The sequence below is a fragment of the Opisthocomus hoazin genome, chromosome 2, assembly GCF_030867145.1.
Source record: "Opisthocomus hoazin isolate bOpiHoa1 chromosome 2, bOpiHoa1.hap1, whole genome shotgun sequence".
NCBI classification, from domain to species: domain Eukaryota; kingdom Metazoa; phylum Chordata; class Aves; order Opisthocomiformes; family Opisthocomidae; genus Opisthocomus; species Opisthocomus hoazin.
In genome coordinates, this window is record NC_134415.1 from 55,458,434 (window position 1) to 55,481,498 (window position 23,065).

Below are 23,065 nucleotides of genomic sequence, written 5' to 3' on the forward strand. Positions count from 1 at the left end.
GGTTTGGATTAAGCAGATCAAGGATGAATGAACTGATCTGCGCTGGATCATCCAGGAGATCTATTGCATGATCAGAACCAGGCTTCTTCATCTTCGGGGCTCCTTCAAAGTGGAAAAACACATCGCACTGTCTGTGAGGCCTGACATCCTGGGGTGCAGGTCCCAGTCCCTCTTACACACGTACTGCACAGATCAAAGGAAAATATGTTAAATGCAGATAGAATTATGATAATAATAATAATAATAATTTACAGCTAGCTTGTTTTGTTTCTTTGAGGTGTGTCTTTTTTCTTGGGAGAAATAGTAAAGTACGGGTAAATACCAAAGTTAGCTTAGGCTACAATACACATAATCATTGCTTATAATATTAAGCAATACAATACTACAATACAATAATCATTGTTATCTGTGGTGCATAGTAAACTCCTGAGCTGTATACTGGTAAGAAAAAAGACTTCTGAAGACAAATCTTCCTGTTTCGTTGCTACCAATTTCTGTTTACCTGCAGGTACAAAACGAAAGCTCTGCGGAGCCTAGACTCCCGCCTTTCTTCTGGCTGATAAATGCTGCAACTTCTTTTCTGCAGGCTGCTGGCCGGTGTCTGGGTGTGTTGTTACAGCAGAGAGGTTCTCCCTGCTGAGAAGGCATCTTGCCTTGAGAACATTTTGGGCCAGCCGGCGGCGGCTGGCGAGTGGCACTGAGGAACTGCTCCGCGACGGTGTCTCTCCGGTGTCGCCACGGCCTCAGACTAACGCTCACCAGGACAAATAACGGCCACGTGTCCGGCAGCCTGACGGCAGAGGTGGGTAAAGATTACTTGCCTGAGCAAATAAGAGTGTGTTCATTCCCTGATTGCAAATGCAGCAATAAATTAATTAGTGTGAGCTAAATATTTGACTAATTATATTTCTGTTCATACGTAAAAAATGGCTGCAGGTGCCCAGCGTCCAGCGCAGCACATTTTTGGGGATCCGTGCTGTCCCTCTGCCGCCCCGCGGAAAAACACCCAGGGCTTTGGGCTGCCAAGCGGCCCTGTGAGCTGGGGCCGGGGCGCGGGCCAAACCGGACCAGTTTCGGGAGAGCTGTTTCTGCTGTTGGGCGAGCGTTGTCGCACTCCATTGCCCTGCCACTTCGGTGTTAACGGGGAGCGATGGGCGAGCGAGCCGCAGGGAGCCGCGGTGCCCCCCTAACTCTAGCCCTAAGCCTAACCCTAAGCCTAACTCTGACCCTAATCCTAGCCCTAAGCCTAGCCCTACCCGCAGCCAACTCTCGGGGGCGCGGGGCCGGACCGGCAGCTGCCCGCGGGCGCGGTGAGGGGCGGGGGGAGGCCCGGCCCCGCCCCTCTGTGCCCCGCCCCGCCCCGTCCCGGCCGGGGCCCGCGGCGGGCGCAGCCCCGCCCCTCCCGCCCCCCCGGAGCAGGGGCCGCGCGGCCGGGCCGGCTCTCCCGCAGCCGCGGCGCTGTCCCGGCTAACAAAGGGGGCGCGGAGCCGAGGGAGGAGCCGCCGCCGGGCCGGGCCGGGCGGAGGAGGAGGAGGAGGAGGGACGGCTGCGGCTCCCGCTCCCACAGAAAGTTGTGGGTCCGCCAGCGCAGCGCCGCGGGAGCCGCCGCCGCCGGGGGCCGGGGCGCGGGGAGGAGCCGGGGCGGGCCGGGCCGGGCCGTGGCGAAGCGGGTTCGCCTCCCGCCGCGGTGTCCGAGGGGTGAGTGGCGGCGGCGGCCGGCTGCTGTCGGCGGGTGCCCCAGCGCCTCCGGGAGCGGGGCTGCCCCGCGGGGGGACGGCGGGCACCGCGGCTGCGGGGGGGAAGTTTGTTCGACGACTCCGAGCCGGTAAAGGCGGGGGTGCGGGCAGCGGAACCCCCCCGCGGCGGGCGGGGGACGCACCTGCGGGCGGGGCGGGGCGGGGGTGCCGGTGCGGGCCGGGGCGGCGGCGGGAAGCCGGGTGAGGGCCGTGCGGGGGCCGGGAGAGGGGCTTCGTGGCTTCTCCCACGCGTGTGTCGCGCCCCGGGCCGGGCGGAGGAGCGCGGCTGCCCTCAGCCCCCCCCGCCCCCCCCGCCCGGCGGGAGCGGGGCTCCCTGGCCTCGCCAGCCCCCTCAAGCGGGGAGGCCCCGTCCGGCGCCGGCTGGGTGGCCGTGTGGCTGCGGGGGCTGCGTCCCGCTGCCTCTCCGGGGAGCACGGGTGGGCGTGGGGATGGCCGGAGCTGGGCAGCAGCTCCCCCCCCCCCCACTCCGTGCCATCTTGCTTGTTAAACCCCGCAGGTGCCGGTGCCGCGCCGCGGCCCTCCGTGAGAGCCCCCCCGTCCCGCCAGCATGGCCCGCGTCCCCGAGCGGGAGGAAGGACCCGGCGAGTTCAGCGACATCATCAAGTCCCGGTCGGGTAAGCTGTCCCCTCTGCCCCTCGGCGCGCAGCTGCCGGCCTCAGCCCGGCAACAGCAATCGTAGGTCGCTGGGTTTGGTGTCTGTTGGGTTCGGTTTATTTTTCTTTTTTTTGACAGCGTTAGTCAAGTCTGTCTGTTTGGGATCCTCCTCCTGCGTTGTAATTACCTCTGCTTTTGTAAATAACCATGTGCTTAAAGCGCTCTTGCGCAACCCAAGGGCTGCCAGCTTGGGTGTTTGCTCTCGGGCGACTGCGGCCCCAGCACCGCACCTCTGAGAAGCGCGTTGCGGTGGTACCCACGCACTGAACTCGTGTGCTTCCTCCTTAATGTAAAACTGTTGTCCCGGGGTACTCGCTCAGGCATTTCCTCCAGCGAAACGTTCTTCTAACGGATCTGAAGGTTATTGGAAAAACGTGGGGGCTTTTTTTTTTTTTTTTTGGTGGTTGTATGTTTGAGCCTGCTGAGGCTCTGGCGGATCCTGGGCGGGTGAGGCTGGTGCTGGGTAGGGGAAGAGCGGAGGGTTTGGAGGGGCTGAAGCGAGTTTAAACCTCGGGAGAAATTTGTGCTGCGTCCAGAGACTGGGTGCTCACACCTTGGGCCTCAAACGCTCTCTTTCCTCTCTTCAATGCAAAATACTCCTCTCATCAAAAGATTTTTTCCTTCGACATCTGAAACCTAACAGTGTGCTTTTTAAATGTTCCATACGTTAAGGGCTGCAGCTCTTTGGTTGCTGGTGGTTTGACATCTCGGGTTACGGAGGATGCGGGTTTGAATCTGAATCCCATTGACGTTGGAACAGTTTGTTTCTCAGCCCCCCTCTGTCTGAGGAGCGACACCTTTGGTGGAAACAGTCTTGCTCTCAACTGCTGGAAGCGTGGTTCATGAAACAGAAATGCTTGTGGTTTTCCATCGCAAATGCTGTAGCTCTGGTTTACATTTTCTGCTGTGATTTTGAAAACTCTGGACATAACCTTGTTTGATTATGAGCGTGCAGTCAGCACCTCTAAGGGCTTCCAGTCTGGGGATGGCTTGCAGACAGTTTGGGTGCGTATGTGTACCCAAGTACTATGGTTTTATGGGATGTCTGAGGCTGTATTTGAGGTTTTCCTTGGATGAACAAGTTGTACAGTAAGTTCTGCTGTGTTGGTTAGGACAGACAGTTGCAAATCTCCTGTTACAACTGCTTTGACTTTATTCTTCTCTGCTAATGAGAAAATGATGTATATTCTAACACTCACAAGGCTGAAAGACTTGTGTGTTAATTTAAAAATAGCAAGTGAAGATTGATCTTAAATGATACACCAGTTTGGATCTGGATGTGCGATTTCTTGAAGTTAATTACTGTACCACATAGATCTGAACCATTCCCTACAAGTAAACCTGTGGGAGGAATTTCCTAATGAAAGGGCTGAAGTTTCCTGAAGTACAGATGGCAGCAAATTAAAGGCTAGTTGTCAGGACTGGGCAAAAAATATTATAAGCTATGCTTCAATTTTTTTTTCCCCTAGATATCTGAAAGACAGAATGCTAATTTTGATACTTAGAAAGGAAAACTGGGTTGTGTTTTTCTGGGAAGATTTCTCCAGCATGGGATGTTCTTCACAGTAAAAGTAACTGGAGTACAGTAGACGGTTTACCATATAACTTACTGATTTTGGGTAGCTATGGATCTGTTTGGGTTTTGAGGCTACAGAGAGCAGAACCAGCCAAAGGTTTAGGATCTCTGCTTTCCTTTCTTTTGCCATAGAGAATGTGCTGTTATTCTGTTTCTTGCCGCTCTGTAAGTTCATCACCTGTGATGTGGGAAATCTCTAACGCTTTGTTTAGAGAGAGCATGCAACTATGCACATAATATTTTGACCCTTAGTAAATAAAATACAAATCCCACTTCTAGTAAGTGAAAATCTTTAAGTGATTTAATATGTCATAGTATGTTTAAGTGCACACTATTCCTGTGCATTTTTGAAATAAGAACACTGAAAGCAGTTTATTCTTGTAAATAAAAGAAGAGAGGGAGGTGTACGAAGTCTGGTGTGAAGATCGCTTTGGCTGTGCTCTCCTGGACAATTGTGTCTCTGTATTTTTCAACACGTTTTTCTTCGTATTTTTGGAACAGATCGCCAAGCTGTCAGGATATGGTAGTTATTTAAAAACATTCATCTTCTAAAAGCGGTGGTTAAGATGTGTGGCTAAATCTGATACTTTGTTATAACTTGGAAAAAACTGATCATTTGGAATGCAAGAATCTGTAGGAGGTCAGCCCTTAACAAAGAGTGGTGCTGGTAAAAACGTTTCTAAATATTTGGATACAATGTAAGCTGCAGCCTGTGAAACTGAATATATGGTCTTTTTGTAGTCATTGCTGCTTTCCTTCTCTTGCTTTGGAAAAGTGGGAAGCAGCTAGACAGCCGTTAAGGTGGCACTGTTAGTGCAGTGACTGGTTGTTGAAAACTTGAGCTTTAATCTAAATTTACTCTCATGAAACTGTAATAAGGCACATCAAGTTTTATTGCTGCTCAAGGCTGTGTGGTGCCCACCTATGCCTTTTTTTACAAGTAGAGCTAGCGATGTAATTTTTTTCTTAATGACTTGTAATTGGGAAGCTACCAGCACGCTGTGTGAAGGATATAGGACAGCAATCAAAACGAGTTAATGGCAAATTGGGTTTTCGTTTGTTGCTTGTGAGGAAAAAAAAAAGTGCGTGTCACAGGTTTTCACAGATGGGAAAAGTAATTTTGCAAGTATGTGATTTGTCCTATGGGGAGTTCAAACTGAGAGGATGAAGGATAAAACACTTTGAATGGAGATCCCTGTATGTTACTGGTTATGTTGAAAATACTTTTTCCTTCAGCGCTCAGCAAGAAAACTTTCTATGAACACGCTGTGTGCTGTAGCTGTTGTAAGTGACAAATGCTTGATTATCCAAAGCAAAAGAGTTGGCTTTTCCAGTAATCTCACTTTTGTGACTTAAGATACTAAAATAAGAAAGTGAGACTTCTTTCTCTTGTTCAGTTAACATTTTATTATTTTTTGGTTTAGATGTGGCTGCTCTTTGATTAGATAGTTTGTTAGTGCTGAGCTATGTGTAGATCAGGCAAGTTATTTTCGAAGACACATCTTCTGTACTTAGAATAGAGTATGATGGTGAACAAAGCTGCCTTTAAAATAACCATGTTGGCTGTGGTAATTGTAAGGGAGTCTGTCACTGGTGCAGCAGGAAGGGAGGCAAAAAGACTCTTGGTTCTTCTGCAAACAGAAGGCAGACGATGATAGCTCCGAGTGACTGATTTTTAAGGGTAATGGTACTTGTCCCTGGGTTGTTATGTTGGGTTTATATATTTATAATCGACATTTCTTTAGCATTATCAGCCTGTGCTACGCCTGTGAGTCTGTGTGATTGCTGGCTATGGAAAAGCATTTTTCCCTTTTTTACTTGCCTATAGTATGAATGTATATGGAGCTGATTTATGTCTTTGAAAGGCATCCTGTGGAGATAGGTGAGCTCTTCTCTTTGCAGTAGCTTTCAGGAAGGAATGCTGTGGGATGATTGCCTTACAGTGGTGAAAACAGCTCTGTCATCACTGGGCTTGAAGAACAGATGAGCCTTTGCTATGATTAATTATGGAAAAAAGACAAACTCACTTAAAATCTGTCATGGTAGCTTGGAATGGTAATATATAATTAAATAGTAAGACATGACAGGAGAAACATTTCTGGAAGATTACTCTATGCCTCTGGTGCATTTTAAGATAGGAGTTCCTGTCTAAATTGAGGGGAACTTAATTTTCCTCATCTACTTTTCATTTTTAATTACATTTAATATATTTGACTGAAAGGCTGCTTTGAGAAACTGTAACTTATTTATGGAGTTCTTAGGCAAGGCTCATTCTGAGAACTGCTGCTGTTGTCTGTCTGTCCCCACGAAGAAACGCTTACTTGGCTGGCAGCTCCCTTGCTCCGGGATCTCCCTGCCCCGCAGCGCCACGTGTTGCCTTTGGAACCCGTCCCTTTCGTCGTGCCTCTCGCTGCCAGACCGCCTCGGGCCAAACGCGCTGCTTCTCGTTTGCCGTTTTGGCTCCGTCGGTGTGAAATGGCCGGGAGTCATTACAGATGCAGGCAGACCCGTAGGATTCGTCAGCTGACGTAGCTGACTTTGCACTGTGTGAAGTCTTCAGGGACGTTTGTGCAGAGTGTGTGCGGACAAAGCGTTAAAGACAAGTGACAAGTTTGCTGCTCCTTGTTTCTAGATAATAAAATAAGTGGTTTTGAAACTAACATCTAGGTTGCTGTTGCCTGGCTCCTTTCTGTCATTTGTATCGCTGACATTTCTTGGGCTGTCTGTTGGGGACAGATTGGATGCTGCAACAAAGACAGTTCCAGGGTATTGCCTAGCACTTATGGAATGGCAGATACATAAGTACCAGGCTGGTTTCTTCTAGTGTCTTGATTGGTTGGTGAAGAAATAACATATGGTGCTCCGTGTGTTTGAAGCACGACTTTGCCTTGGAATAGAAATTGAGGCTCCTCAGGGAGGAAAAAATACCCTAAACCATAAAAGCAGACCATTGACTTGCACGTGCTCTGCCAGGAAATGAAGACATAACCCTGGGCAAGAGCTGCTATATGAGGCACCATGAGTAGTGAGTTACGTGTCTCTAAAGAGGTCTAAAAGTCAGGGCAGGGAGAGGTGGCTGCTGGTGGTGTGGGACTCCCCCACCGATGAAGATCCTGTGGAGAAGGGATGTCTAGGTGAGGGGCAGACCAGGAGCAATGTGAAGTTCCCAGCTCTGCCTCCCCCAGTGTTTTTTGAGGCTCTGTCCCCTTCTTGCCTCAGGTCTGGGGGAAGAAGGAAGACTCTCGCACAGTATCATGACAATATTTTCACGTGCAAAGAAATTATCAAAGTTCACATCATTGGGCAGCTCAGCAAAGAGTTAGCTGTGCGATCTTAACTCTTCTCAGTAACTGCTCCTAATTTTCCTCCTCACCTTGGCTATTCCTCCTAGCAGAACCGCTCATTCGTCGTGTTTGTGTTGGCGTTGACTCTTGTGAGCAGGGACGAGTAGGGCAGCATAGCTGTTAACATCTTTTGAGTGCGAGCAAGTGGGGAGATGGACTGGAATAGATAACTCAGTGTAGGTGTGGAAGGGCGAGGGGAGGAGCAAGTGGGCTCGAGCTGAACTCCTGTCGTTTTCAGGACTGTATAGCTGCTCTGCTGCCAGGTAGCAGCATGGACTGGTGTGCTCAGAGCCTGCACGATCTGCTTTTCATGTGTTGTACTGTATCCCTCCTTTGAAGGAAAATGCACAATTAGAAGAGTGCAGCTGTTCCCACCCATCCCCGGGGCTGACATGCTCCTAGCGTGAAGTTGGGGAGAAGGGCATTTATTTGGATGCCTTAATAACAGCCTGAAGAATGAATAACAGGGTTTAAACATCGTGAGGTAGGAGGGAGGAGTTGCATTGTCTGACTTATTATTGTGTTGATGAAAGAATAAGTTTTAGTGCTCCATACTTTGTCAGAAGTCTGTTTTATGTCTCCCTCCCCTCCCCCAGTGTGTTTCTGGAATGAAACGGGGAAGCAAGCTGAGCCATAATTTCAGAAAGTGACAGTATGTTCTTAGAAGAAAGCTGGGACTTTTAAAGGTAGCAACAACAGTAATAGGCTAAGGAAACAGAATAGCCCTCTGGCATCTGTGGGTTTGTCAGAAGACAATGATACGGCTCTGTTGCAAGCCGTGGTTTTGGGAATGAGGTGAGAAACTACGGACTTGTAAATATACACAGCCACAAAGTCAGCGAAACATCTGCTGTCAAGAAGGAGGAGTCAGAAACTGCCATTTATTTGTTTATTAGGATATGATGTCTTTGGGCTTCTTTGAAAGGATATCCAAACCACCTGATGCTGCCTTTGGAGAGAGTAAAAAGAAAAACGTTTGATTATTGGACTCAAGCTGGGCTCAGCCCTGGGCGGACCCAAAAAAAAAGACCTGAACTGAAACAGAAACACTTGCGTTTGTCTTTTGTAGCTGCTTGCCAGTGGGCCCAGCAGGCCGGGGCTGGTACAGAGTGGCTGGCTGTGACTCCAGGTGCGTGTCCGAGCAGCTGGGAGACTTTGACGTGGCTGTGGACGGTGCCTGCGGAGGCTGGGGCCGGGCTGGGTGCTGGTTGTCAGTGGGGAGGCTGCCAGAAGATGGTCAGCCGTAACGTAACGGGGAGGGTGCAGGCAGTTGCAGTTCCCTTTGCCAAGGGCTGGGTTGAGTCTGCCTGGGTGTTTTATGGGCTGCGTCTTCCCTCCGACTGGTTGACCAGCTCTGGATGTGAGCCGCAGCGATGCAGGGGAGGCTGGTCGCCAACGGGGACCCACCTACCACTGTGGCAGTGACCTTCTTGCAAAGGTTTCTTATGCTCAAAAATGTGCTCACTCTTTAATAATTTGCATTTTTAGATATTCATTAATCTGAGTGCATGGGACGTGCATTAAACATATTGAGATGCTGGAGAGGAATAACATGAGAATTGTCTGGCTTCACCAGTAGTTTGTCGTGTGATGAGGCAGCTCCTGTGCCGGGGAAGCATTCTCTAGCAGTCCAGCCCCTTTTCAGGTGTGGGTGTCTCACACTGGGAGTGGAAGAAGTGATGAAGAGCTGGTGGGAGATAGGGTGACTGTGTTTCAGTAAAAGACCAACTTATATCTCAAAAACACTGAATACATGCTGGTAGGAAAGGATATGGGTATGTGACAGATCAGATATGTATTCTTAAGGTTATTTTGCTGAACAATATAGGGAATGTGCAGCAGTACTTTTTAGCCATAAATGTTTGGTAATGAAGGTCCTTTCTGGACTTCAACACCTTTTCCCCTCACCTTGTGGAAAACTGAGAGGAGCCACCATCCAAAAACTCTGAGAGATTTTGTAAAGGAATCAGGCAAACACAAAAGGACAGTCACTGGCTTATGCGTTTAGTTGTGGAGAAACATGCACTTAAGCCGTGAAACTACATGCTTTGATGGGTCTGTTTAATTCGTTCCACAAATAATTTCAGTTAGTTCCTTTGTGCTCTACTTTTATTGCCTAGCATCAAATATAGTTTTTGCTCCCCTCCTAATTTAGACCATGGCAGAGGACCAAAGGTGGAATATGCTCCTAAAATGTTACGTTACAAATTATTGATCAGAGAAAAGTGGTGTGATGTATGAGTAATGAAACGTTTTGCTAGCTTTTTTGTTGCTATTAATTTACCATGCTGTCCTCGATGAGCAAAGCAGAGTAGTCTGTGCATGAATAACAAATGGAAGAGGTTTATTTGAACACTTTATGGGAGCATGCTGAGAATAGGGCAAAGCCTTTTGGTTTCTATGTTATTTTAATAGTTATACTATAAAATATGATTGTATTAAAAGGAGACAATAAATAAAGTAGTATTCAAATCCCATCAGACCAAGACCACCTTATTCCCTCTTTCTAGGCTTTTACTTCTGTTCTAATTTAATAATGAACAACAGCTATGGTCAGCATAAACAATTTCCAGAGAGAGTTCATTGCTCTGTTTTTCTGGTTTCTACATGTACATCTTGTTCTTGGATGAGGCTTCTTACAGAAATTCATGGGAACACATTGTGTTAATGTTGTGCCTCTTTCTTGAGAAAAGACTTTGTGGAAGTTCAAAGTCTAGTAGTGTCCTTCTGAATAGAGTTTCGTGCTCCCTGGGATGGTGGTACGTAATCTTTCTGCGATGAATGCTTTTCCTCTGTGCTCAGGAATTTTTCTCTTGGACCTGGCTGTGGGGCCCAACTTAGAACCTGCTGGGTTGATTTACTGAGCTTTTATAAAAAAAAATTAAACAATTTTTTAGCTAATTTGACACACTGTTCATTTGGAATAGAGTTTATTAAGTTTAATCTGAGAGTTATTAAAGGTCACAGTACAGATGTGAAGTATTCACTCTGGTCTTTCTATTCAAAAAATACTTTTACGCACCTTATGATCTGAGCAGAGGAATAGTCTGTCTGGAGGAGTGTCAGACCCGTGCAGTGCCCGGGTAATTGCAGGTGAGGATTCTGTTTCTCCATGGTACACTGAGGAAGGTAGCAAACACTCCAGGCTGCTGCAGGGTCCTGGCAGGCTGTGGACCACGATCTCTTTTGCATCCTTGGGACTCTGTGCTTCTGCCTCCGACTGCTGTCTGGGTGCCTCAGGAGAGGCTGTGCCTCCGGGGTGCTCTTCTGCTTTAATTTTTGTTTCTTTCCTCTTTTTTTTTTTTTTTTTTTCCTTCTCCTCTCAGCTTGAGCATTATTGCTTGAATACTGAGATAAATCAGGGTAAAAAGGATACTTTAAAAAAAAAATAACAGCCAAAAATCCCCACCCGCAAACCACTGTTCTTGTTTCACTGGGCATTTGAGAATTTATTAAAGCCAGGAAACATGCCATACCTTCTGGAAGATTATGCTGTGGTCTTAATAGGAAAAGTCAAGTGTTGACTGTTGTATTAATGTGGAAGTGAGTTTCGTACTGAGCTGCACAACTAAAATTGAACCGAGGAAAGAGGAAGGAAAAGTTCAAATGGGGTTGTGCCCGTTGTCACAAATGTCACACTACTTTGCATGTGTGTGATGGTTTTTTTTCTTTTTTTGAAGGTTATTGAAACATAATTCAAGTTCGTTGTTTGCCCTCTGGATGTTAACAGAAAGTTCCTTCTTGATTACAGGAAAAACAGTATTAAAGGAAAGGAGGCTAAAAGCCCTCCTTGCTAGCTGTAATTCTAGTGAGGTGCTTTACAGAGCCTGTAGATGCCAGGGTCCTCACCTGGTGTTCTGTGCTGCTGCCTTGCCAGATCCCTCTTTCCCTGTTCCACTTCCTCCAGTGAAGAGCAACACGTGAAAAACATTGAGTAGAGGGGCAGTTCTAACATACTCCAGCTCTAGTAAGAAGTTTCAAATGCCCAGGTGCATCATACCTCTACTAGAAAAAGCTTTTTCTTCGATTTATGGGTTTTGGGAAAATCATGGCATCAATTTGCAGCTTTTTGTTGGTCCTTTCCGATCCAAAGAAAACCAGATCAGTTGAGACTTGCAGAGCTGTTGAGATGCAGGGGAGCAGTAACTGCTGCATCGGCTGCAGAGGTGTCTGTTACTTCTCAATCCATCAGCAGAATCTCTCTTTGAATGACACTTCTTCAGAGTTTGGCAAAATGCCTTTTTTTTTTTACCAAGAGGATTAACGCAAGGTCTACATCTCTCTTCCACATCCACATATGTGTGGCAGCAGGGAGCAGGAGATTCTGCTGTTAGGTCACAGGACTGACTTCTCAGGGTCTTTATGTAGACCCTCCTCTGGAGAAGTGAGGCATGAGAAGGGAGGACCGGAGAAGAACAACATTTCAGATTTTTTTGATCTAAAGCAGCTGTTTAGAAAGGTTTTCATTTTAGCTTGTAATGAAGTAAGTGGTTCCTAAAACTTAGGAAACTTGAAGTTAATGAAATCCATGTAAACTGTATTTTGTTGTTCATGTTTCTTTTAAGAGCAGAAATATTTCAATATTAAGTCATGAAGGGTATTTGTCTTTCCAAATCTTTTCAAGCTAAGAATTCCCTGACTTCTTTGAGGCCGTCTTCTCTACCTGTAATCTGGTGGAGCAGGCTTTCTGTCACTGTATGGTAACAACCTCCTCTTCTCAGCAGATACTATTAAATATTTCATCATTGTTTAAGGATAGTAGTTACTTTGCTTACATAGTGACTAACCATATTGGGTGTGTTCACCTCTGTGAAGACAACGGAGAGACAGAACTCACCTTTTTTTGATTTTTAAAAACAAAAAAAACCCCAACCAGCCAAACAAAAAAGATCTTTGTAATTGAAAATCCCCATGTTCTCTCTGGTTTAACAGATCATTTAATTTTGAGCAAGGCACATGACACGGTTGTGGCGTGATGGAGCTCTTTCTTTGTATGTTGTAGGGTATCATATCTGTAAAGAAAGGAAGTTGGGTTCACATAAGTATTTTTGCTTCCCTTAATTGAGGAGGTGCAATGGGAGGAAAGAACAGTAGCTGGCCTCATGAAATGGGTTGCTTTTGGTGGATGATCACCCGTGATTGCTAGTCTTGGAGTTATGTTTACTCGCAGGGAAACAGTGAAGTTAACACCTGGGGTGTAGTGGGGAAGGTGAGGTCCCGTGGTCTGGCCTGAGGCATCAGGTGGGACTGTCTTGGTGGTAACAAGTGCCATTTTCATGTGTCATGCAGTATAAAACAAGCAGCCCACAGAACAGGAGGACCAAACTGGAAGAGCATGTACTTGGATAAGCCAGGAATTTGCTTCTGTCATCTCCTGTTAGCACTGATGCTGGTCTGTTATCAGCAGTGAGATTGGGATATTTATACTTCTCAGTTATAAGCATAAAATACGACAGCCTGCTCTCTGCCTGAATGCATAGACATGCCTTGCTGTTGATACCTGGTTGGGCTGTCAGAATTTGGGGTTGAAAGAAAATGCAAAAATGCGTTGGAGTAACTGGAATAAAAATCTTGAGTCTTAGGAGATGAAAAATGTTATGACAATATATAACGGCCAACCTGGCTAATTTACAGCCAAAGGCGACTTTGTAGTTGTTAGTGGCACTAATTTATTATAATTTGTCTTGTTTGTGACTGAATAATATAAAAATAGGTATCCCGCTCAATTCCAAGTATGAGGATAATATTTTTGAACATGATATGCACTTGAAAATAATTACCCAAAAATAAATTAAAAAGCCCCAAACATTTCTGTTTGAAAATCATACTCCCATTCTTCCCAGCAGTTGCTTTATATTTTTGTGTGTGTCCTCTGTTCCTGTTCTACCTTGTTCAGCTTCGTGGTTTTTCTTGCAGTTGGGGGAAGACTGAGGTGACTGGCTCGGTGTCTGCCACACGGCATGTGGGGGGAAGAGCAAAGGAGCTGTAGAGGCATTTTTCCTTTCTGCTCTCACCCTGGTTTGAGGGAAGGTGGAAGGACTGGCGTGGCCGTGCTGGCTCCCCCTGCCCGGGGATGTGTCCCGGCGCCAGGCAGGGCTGCATGTCCGGGGACCCCCATGCCCCTGTTTTTCGGGCAGCGTCTCCCCTGTGCTGTGCATGGAAGGCAGTTCAATGAGATAATCTCAAAATCTAGTGAAACAGGTGGAAAATGTCCGAACACTTTTTTTTCTGCTGAACTCTGTTGCTTTTCTGGCTTCACCTCCTTGGCCTGGCAGGCATTTGCAGGGAGGGGAGAAAAGTGTTCCTTAAGGATTAAACGGCTGCTCTATGTTATCTTCACAGAAGACAACTCTGACGAAGACAGAGCTGTTTGCAGAGGTGCTTGTACGAACGTTTGTACAGAGAAGACTTAGTGGAAAATGAGCTGAGGGCAGTTACTCCTGGGGCCTAGACTGGAAAACATTTTGGGTGCTTGAGGAGAAACTCTGGGACCGGCGACTACCAGCGCAGGCAGGTAGGGGAAGAGGCCTTACATATCTGCAAAGGGCCTAGATCTTTCAAGGCATCTTCCTCAAAACTTGATTGAGAAGCTACAGCTTGCGGTCGCTGAGGGGTTTGCGAGGGTGCTGGCACAGAGACGCGGGGTGGTGGAGGGAGCCGCCAGCCTCTCTGCTGGCTGTGGCCCATGCAGCACCCTGCTCCCCTGCCGCACCCAGGACCTCGGCTGTCAAGCACCCAAAAAAATGCACGGGGGTCACTTTTTCCAACATGCAGTCGTGGGAAGGGGGGGGGGGCAGGGCTTTTGCAGTGGTGCCCGTCTTTCCTGCGTTGCATCTTATTAGAGCCCTCATGCTGGCTTGTCACTCTTGAAATGCCAGTTCAAATTTTCAAAGGGCTCAAGACACTGACCATTACCCCAAGCACTGGGCCGCCATGTTGGGTGAGATGGGGCCTGTTCCTGACTTATCGCCTGATGATAAAATGTGCCAGGCAGAGCGTGAGGGGCCAGAGAGCATTGAGGGCATTTCTTAATAAGTCAGGCCAACCCCAACGCGTTCTGGGGGAGAGAGGGTTTGTATGCATTTCTGCACTAGAGATGCACTGCTTGATGACCATGTCTAAGGCTTAAGGCCAGAAAAAGGAGCTGAGAAGCTTGTCGTCTGCTGAAGCTGACACTGAGACAACAGTACCAGAACTTGGCACTGAAAGATGGTGGTCTAAGCTGAAGAGCAGACTCGCAGTGAGCTTTGATATTTTTCCGAGGAGAAAGACATTGTAAGGTCATCAGTCAAGAGCTAGAGAACAGGAGCATTGCCCTTTCCCTCCCAAAAATAAATCAACCAAAACAAACCCTTGCATTGCTGGTATTAGAACCATCCGGCCACCACCCCTGTAGATGGGTGCAAGAATGTGGTGTTATCATGATAAACAGCCGTTGTGTTGCAAGGGCGGGCTGGCCAGTGCACAGGGACAGTTCTGATAAATTTTTGAACAAAAACCCACCGCAGGAAAAAGAGGGATTTCATTGCTGTAATTGTTTACCCTAGATGAGGTAATGATCCTGAAGTTTTTGTCAGTATCACAGTCCGAATAATTGAGATGCCTAGAAAGAAGGGGAGCTAAGGGCTCTATGTAGAGGGGAATTATGTCACCGCATAGATGATGATGGATCCTTTTGACGAGAAAATAAGTCCATGTTTGCCAGGAGGAAACACAGGGGCTATGTTTGGAGAGCTGTTTCCTCACTTGGCCTGGTGCTGTCAGTGGGTGCTGAGATCTGACGCACGGTATGCCCGGTACAGAGCTTGTCAGCTTGGGCATGGTGGTGCTCTGGCATTGAGGTGGCAAGCGTGCCTGTAGCGGCATTGTGCAGGGCTATCCTGGTCAAATGCCTCCTAGCTTTTATGATCTTTGCTTTTCATTCATTTATATGGTGTAGTCAGTCACATGAAGTGAATGACGTGGCATGCTGTGGTTGGTGCAGCTGAAGTCTAATGCTTGGTAACATGCTGAGTGGGGTTGCTGTCATTTCTTGCAGGAATCACGTATGATGTGTGTTGCTTCAGTAAGTGCAGCTGGGGAAGGTACCTGCCCCACAGAGGAATGTGACTGTGGTACTTCTGCTCCAGGGCGATTTCACATTGCAGTAACTCCTGCTTCTTGCAGCTACTTTAATGTTGTTCTTGAAACTGTCTCTCACTGGTTCACTTGATGCTACACCTAAATTAGGGGTTACTGGGTTAGGTCAGGGATCACTCTAGCGTGTAATGCCTGTTTCCGAGGCAGAATAAATTTTCTTCAACAGGAAGCAGGGTAGAAAAGGAAGAGGAGCACGTAACACCTGATGGATCCCATAGTTTGTGGCTTTATGAACAGAGAGCATAATTCAATGACTATGTAATTGTGGTGGTGTGGGCAAAATATCATCGTGGGGTGTAGTGGTTTCTTTGTCTACTGACTGGGCAGGATGCCTTTAGCACTGAGGATGCTAGCATGAAAGCAGTGAAGGGTCCTTGACACCCTGATCTGTTGTAGACCTGTCGGGTTTGCTCATGTTCTCTGTCTCCCTCCAATATGATGTTGGACGATGGCCTGAGTTAATTGATTAAATTTTGTTTTAGAATCAAGTCTGTGGTTGACAGTGAAGTCTTCTCTATTGTCCAGATCTGTTGAATAGGCCCTTGGAGAAAATAGGGTTAGATGACTAGGAAAAATAATTCATGTTGGGTAGTGTACTTGTATGAAGGCTTTGGTTTTAGCATGATTTTGGCAGAAAAAAATGAAAGCTTGGAGTTTGCAGCTGATTGTTGCATTGGAAGTCCTGATATGTCCTTTCCTTCACAGCACTATCCTGCTGCCATTGGACAGGGGGAGCTGGGATGGAGCAGAAACTATTAGCCAAGTGGTGAAAATGGACTGTGTCTATATGATCTTCTGATAAACTACCTGTGAGAAATGAAGACTGCGTAGAAATTTTTGCTGATTTATCTTCCACACTAGTACTTGCTACCTTTTGTTATAGCTTCTTGTTTTGGCCCTGCAGTCTTGGGTTTTAACTTGTACTTAAGCCCCCATATAATAAAAATACTAGAAAATGTAATGTTCAATTTGAACTCCATTTTGCTGCCTGTGGAAACAAGGAAGGGGTTAAAGAACCTGAGTTCTCCTGATGTAATGCACTGTCTAAAGATGCTAACATACCGTAGTGCTCATCTGAAAGAAAAATTTATGTGGCCTAGGACTAGTGCAACCTCATTATGAAAGTATTCGGCATAATTTGTGTGAGTATAGGAAGGAGGAGAGAAGTTGTGAAATTTATACTTGTTTCATACAGTTTGAAAAGTCTTTCTTCTTATAGGTTTGGGTCTTTATGTGTGCAAAACAGACGCCTGTTTTCCTTTATATGAAAATGCCCACGATTGTTTTTCTTCTTCTAGTGATTTGAGGACAGAAGGCAGAAAAAGAGGTTTTGTTCTTCATAAGATATTATGTCTGCCTGGTATTCTTACTTGCAATAAGGGTCTTTTCATGCTGTTCCCACACTCAAAAAGGACCTTAACTTTCTATGCTATTAAGAACCTCTTGTGCTGCCAGAAAAATGTAGAGAGGCTGTAGACACTTGGGGCTCAACTCTCATCTACAGTACAATGAAGAAAAGGAAATCATACGTTCTTGGCTTTCCTGAATTTAACAGAGCCAAAAGGTTATCAGCTGACAGAGTAGATGAGTTGTAATTATGATAACTAATGTTACTGGAAGTCTTTAAAAAGCAATTGAATTATGTTTGATCTTGGTGAGAATCGGTGGCTGTTGGGATGGATTTTGATCTGGATCTATTATCTGGGATGCAATGTGATGTAAGTGGGGAAAAAAAATGTGTGTGAATTGTGTGGGACTTTTTTTTTAAATCTGCTTTGTATCTGTATTGTGGCATACTTAATAGAGAATATATTATTTTTCACCTTTCTTTTTATTCCTCTCCTTTTTGGATGAATATATTGAACTCTGCTACAGTTTGGAATCTGCAAGGTATCACAAAAGCCTCTTTCAAAGTCTGAGAAATTGTAAAATCTAATTTCAGTGAGAATTAGTGTGTGATACAGAGTTTCCCCCTTCTGTGGATAAGATTAAGAGAGTAATAAAACCTATTTTGCAGAATGTTATTTTTAGACATAAGTATTCAATGAATGCACAAAACAGGAACAAAAGAGACCTTCTGGTTAAATTACTATTTTTTAACTAAGGTATCTTTTGACTATCTTAATCAAGGGGGACAAGATAAAGTTTTTATTATATATAGAATTCCTTCATCAACAGTCTTTAGACATTATTTCTACCCCCTTCTGCAAGACTTGGAATGATGAGAGTACAGCTGAGGAGTGAGTGGGTGAGATAGCTCATGTCTTCCAGAGTCATCCAGCTCATTACAAATAATCATCTGCTGTTTATTTAAATATCAGTAGCATAAATATGTAACCTGCTCCTCTACCATTCCAGTGCAAAAAATGCTCTGCAAGGTGAGTGGATTTTTTCTTTGCTAAAAATGTATCAAGAGCTGATCTGATGATTATAGTATCTTTTCATAATAAGCAGAACTAGTTAAACAAGTCCTCTCAGCTTAAAGTATTTTCTTAAAGTCCTATTTCAAATTTCCTTCTGTAGAATAAGCAACTAAATTCAATATGAATAACCACATACTTAATTTTGAAAAAGATGACTTATTTTAAAATCCTGTTCAAGTAAGGATATATATGCAAGAGAGACTACTTTTAAAATGATGCCCTCAAGGAAAATATATCTATCTACTGTAAAGTTAAGTGAAATAATGGTGCAAATTACCACCTTGGGCTGGAGTTCTTTGTCTTTTAATCTCTAAAGTGAGAAGGTTTGCCTCTTGACGATGGATAAGGAATGTGAACAAAATGGCATCTGATCTTACATTTTTTTCTTTCATGCCTACGCCAGTCTCTCAGACTCTGTGTTTAGTGTAAAAGAAGCCTGTCCGTTCCCAAACTTATTTTAGCTTCAAGCTGATGTGTGTGTAGTGCTTGACCTGGTCATCAGCTATGGAGGATGTGGATGGCTATCTTTAGCCTTGCTTAGTTGCCTTCTTTAGTTTCCCTGCTTAGCTGCGTGTCATGTCATAAGGTCTCGTGATGGTCTTTTGGTGCTTTTTGTCAGTACCTGAGGGATTCTTGAAGGACAGGATGGTCGCCTTTCCCTCTGCTTCCTTGCAATTCTTCATATAGAAACTCATCCTGGCATGATGAGTTTTTTCCCGGTCTGTCTTTGGATTGTTGGGTAAAAAGTGTGGAAATACTAGCCAAAGGGAGCTTTATGCTCCGTCTACAAGGAAAATTTTGGCGTTCCTTCTTTTGTCTAGCCAGCTAAATAACAAGGGATAGAAGTGTCTTGGGGTGGCCAACATCACTTGCTTTTTCTTGGGATTTTTTTTTTTCCCTGTCTTTGAGGAACTTTTTGCCAAATTCTCAGAAAAATTTGTAGAACCTGACTTTGCATTTCCATTCCAGGGCAGCACATTAGTGCAGTGAGCTAAGCACAGAGGTGGCCATGTAACTACAAAAGCATGTTCCCTTATGGCAGTTACTCAAAAAAATCTTTGAATATTTCTATAGTGAATGAAGACCATAGTGTAGAGGAGGTTTGGCAGAAAATCTTTCAGGATCTTGCAAACTGCTCCATGTGAAGTTAGTGGTTTCTTTGCAAAAGCGCATATTAAAAAAAAAAAAAGCTACATATAAAATATGCTGAAGAATGGATGTTGAGAGTTGAATCTGGCAAAGTGTGATTTTTTTTTTTTATTTAATTGAAAAGGTATCTTGTGTTATGGATGATTGTTTGTTTGATCACACCTTTATTTTAAAAACTGCTTATGCAGGGTAAAAATTTTCTAGCTCCTCAAATGGAGATCTATGTTTCACTGAAATTCAAGTAGTTGTATTTGTAGACCTTATTAAAGGTTTTTCATAAATTGCAAGTTGATCTTATCTTTGAAAAATCTGTTGGTCTGTTCTGAGTTATTAGTAGCATTAATGTGCTGAAGAAGGAAAGGTTCTCTCTTTCCAGTTAAAGTGAAATCCTTCATTTCATGGAGATATTTGAAGAGTGCTTGCTTCCTTTCCTTATTTTTTCCAAGCTGACTTTCCTTTTAGAAGGGCCTTGTTCTTCCATGGTGACCTGCCCGGGCAGAGGAGGAGTTTGTGCTGGGGATGAGGAATAATTCACTTTGAAGAACAAAGCTTGACAAATCTAGAAGAGCGATGGAGATCATAAAAGTCAGAACAACAGGGCTGGCTGTTAGAAATGACTTGATTTACAGTGGCCATGGAGTTGCCAGGTGGAATTCTCTTACATAAGGGCAGAGCAATTCCACCTTAGCATCCACCTGGGCTCCTCTGTGTGTGGGTCATAACTGATCCACTGCTCCACTTCACCCGCCACTTGATGCATGGCAGGTAACTCATGGGCACAGGAACGTGCTCGATGAAATGCCAGCTACGCTACGTAAAATTGAGGGAGAAATGATCTGTGCAGATCTTTTCAGGTGTGAAGGTAGGGCTAAACTTAACTGTCTGTAAGCAATTAAAATTCATGACAGAATATCAGGATATTACACCTTCCACCAGTCATTTTTTCTTCATTAACCAGACCTATGCAAATATAACATGATCTGTTAAAATTTAACCCCAAGAGATGACTTCTTGGCAAGCTTTCTAGCATATGAGAATCAGTGTTGATGCATAAAAATGGAGAGTAGGTGGAAATGCTTGACATGCCTTAGAAGCCTCTTCCAACTTAATATAAAAACACAATGGCTGAAACACACCACCCCCCCACCCCCCCCTCCCAGTTTCTACATGTAGTAGATGAAGTGTTTCGTAAGCAGTTGTGTGATGGATCCAGATCATAGAAGCTGTGTGCTTGTAGTGTGTTTAAAATACCTGCTAATGAATTTGGATCCACTTTATTGCTTAAGAATCACCTTGTTTTATTTTGTAATTAAATCTAATCTAGGTACTGAATGTTAGTATGGGTATGTTTTTTTTCTATTTACTAAAGTGTGTTATTCCATTCTTCTACCACTTTGTCCTTCCCCCCCTACCTTGTTATTTCTGCTAAGAGATGGTAGGAGTGAAGAAGAAGCTGTAACTTTCCATGTGTTTAGTTTTCTTGAAGCTGGTTCCCAGTTGGTAGAATTTCTTGGACCACTGAATCTCTTTAAAACCCTTCCGAAGTCAGTTGGGTGCAATCTGTCAGTAGAGCTAACTGCTTGCAATAGTTCGTCGCTCCTGTTACCAGCCTGAGTGCTGTGTCTTGGGTTCCTTCAGTGAATGACCCTGTATATTTCAAAGGTTTAACGTTTTTCTTGACTGTGTATTTCAACCGATGCAGCTCCTAACATCAGAGATGCCTTATCAAAAAGATCTTTTATCCTGTTAAGGGAGGGTGTTCCTTAAAATGTGTGTCCAGCTGATATCTGAAGTACTAAAGACCTCTATAATTATAATTTAGGGTCACCATATCACAGTGGTAGCTATTGATTTTTAAGGAATTGTTTTCTCTGCAAAAGAGGCCTGTTTATACAGCACAATAGTGTTTTTTATCTTCTCCCTTAAGCGGAAGGGAAAACTGTAAAATTGGTGTCATCTTTGCCACTCTTCTGCACTACTGATTGTCACAGACCTTGGGCTTGACAGATGCACGTAATGTTCAGGTTACGGATAACTCAGATCTGTGCATTTGTCAGGGGAAATATCAAGAACATCCAGGAAGATCAGCCTTGATCTTTAGCACTATAGCCTAGTCTTCTTCAAGAAAACAAACAAATCATAAAAGAAAGCAAACAAAAAAAGCTTACCCTGACTTTGTGGTCCTTTCTCTGTTTTCTTACTGCAGATGTGGACTAATGCCTTAAATTGAAAGAAGGTGGAGCTTTCAAGGATTAGTATGTTCCTACAACTTGTTTTTTGTTGTAGCTAGTGACTGGGTATGTAAGTGTCACTGTGACTAACTTTGAGAGAAAGGCAACAAGATTTCTGTTAAGTGGCAGAGATGGCTCAAACGAAATACTGAATACTACGCACGTTAGTCCCGGATAAGCAAGGTGATGGTTTGTACCCACTGAAGTTATTGTAAGGGTTGGGAAATGAAGAGATTTCCGGAGAAGAAAAGACCATTTCTGGAAAAAAACATATTTCATGAATTTCAGCCCTTGGGTAATGACATTTTTAAAAACAGCTTCTGTTTCCTACCCCTCCCCATCATAAAATGAATGGTAAAGTAAATTAATATGTAATTACACACCTCTAGCTTGGATGTTTCTTCCTGACGTACAAAAGCACAGTCACAAAATAAGGGCAGTGTTTGTAAGCGGTAGAACAAGATGCAATGTGGTTGGGTTTTTGTCATATTTGCTTTGTATGCATGAAGATAATGGAGGCAGAGGTATATGTAGATGCATATGCCTGTGCACACATGTATATATACGTAGACCTATATATATTTTTCCCTTCTGGGACTTCCGTTTGGAAATGGTGAAATTCCTGAGAAATTATGCAGGCCTTTCAAGTAGGGAATAATTATACAGCTGTGTGCAGATCCGAGATTGTTAGAAGTCTGTCTTTAATGAGGTGTTTCCAGCTGGTGGCTTGGGAGGATGGAAAATCCTCAGTTAGCAGTAAAGCACGTGTCTGCGCTGCTTCCGTCACGTGCTGGGGCGGGAGTGCTTGCAGCCTGTCCTTACCCCCTCCCCGCATACCAGCTGGTGGCAGAGGCAGTTTTTCCACCTCCATCCCGAGTTGTCCCCAGCTAGCAGGGGTAACTTGGAGGTAGCCAACAGCAAGGGTGTGTGTGCACACTCGGGAGTGTGTCCCTGACACATCTGGAGCATTCCTAGGGGATGCATTTACCTCCTTATCACACCCAGACTCCATGGGGCAGGCTGCTGGGCATGGGGGATATAGGAGATCTGACTCTTTAAAACCTTGAATGATAGCAATTAATAGAAATGTGGTGATGTGTAGTTTTTTTTGAACTACTTGAAATTTGATATGAGAATTGATGTATGCTGCTCTAAGGCCCTTTTTTTTTCCAGTGTTTGGTTTTTTGTTTGGTTTTTTTTTTTTTTTTTTTTTGCACATGTTCCCGCTTCCCCTGCCAAACTTAACCTTTGGACTTGAATGGCAGTTTTCTAGCTTGTGACTGGAGTATTTTTCTCCAGAATGTAAAAATAGCATGTGGAGAGTATATATTCTTGCTTATCCACTTATTTTCAAAAAGTAGTGCTATAACTGAGCTAAAGGTAAGTCTTCTTCATCCAGAAAAAGACTCATAAGCAGGGAGAGAGATTCAGAACAGAAGTGGCAGATAGAGGATATTCTTGCTGCTGAATGCTAGCTTCATGTGGTCCAGAGATTTCCTGTAGTAAGTACAGACAAGGAGGAGCGCATCTTGGGCAAACAACTGAGGGAATTCAGATATCCAGCCTCCATGGGACAATATTTATTGCCACTTCTTTCCTGCTTCTCCTCCAGCCCCAAACCCCCCCCCTCCACCCCTTTCCTGGCCAGCTCTGATATCTCACATAAAAAGCAATCTCAAACACTTCTCACAACTACTTATGGTTGTTGAGTTCAGCTACTCTGCGTGCTTGATAAGGTTAATTCCAAGGTTTCTTATGGGTGTCCTCATTTTCTGACATCCATCAGTTTCTC

At 44.8% G+C, this 23,065-nt stretch overlaps 1 protein-coding gene across 1 annotated transcript in view; it reads left to right on the plus strand.

The window, feature by feature from the left end:
• Nucleotides 1-1,614: 1,614 nt before the first annotated feature.
• The window catches only part of UTRN (utrophin), a 394,109-nt gene continuing 372,658 nt past the window's right edge, over nt 1,615-23,065 (plus strand). The window contains exons 1-2 of the mRNA XM_075413727.1: nt 1,615-1,698; nt 2,254-2,371. Coding sequence (XP_075269842.1) covers nt 2,305-2,371 — 67 coding nt within the window. The 5' untranslated portion in view covers nt 1,615-1,698; nt 2,254-2,304. The remainder of the gene's footprint in view (nt 1,699-2,253; nt 2,372-23,065) is intronic.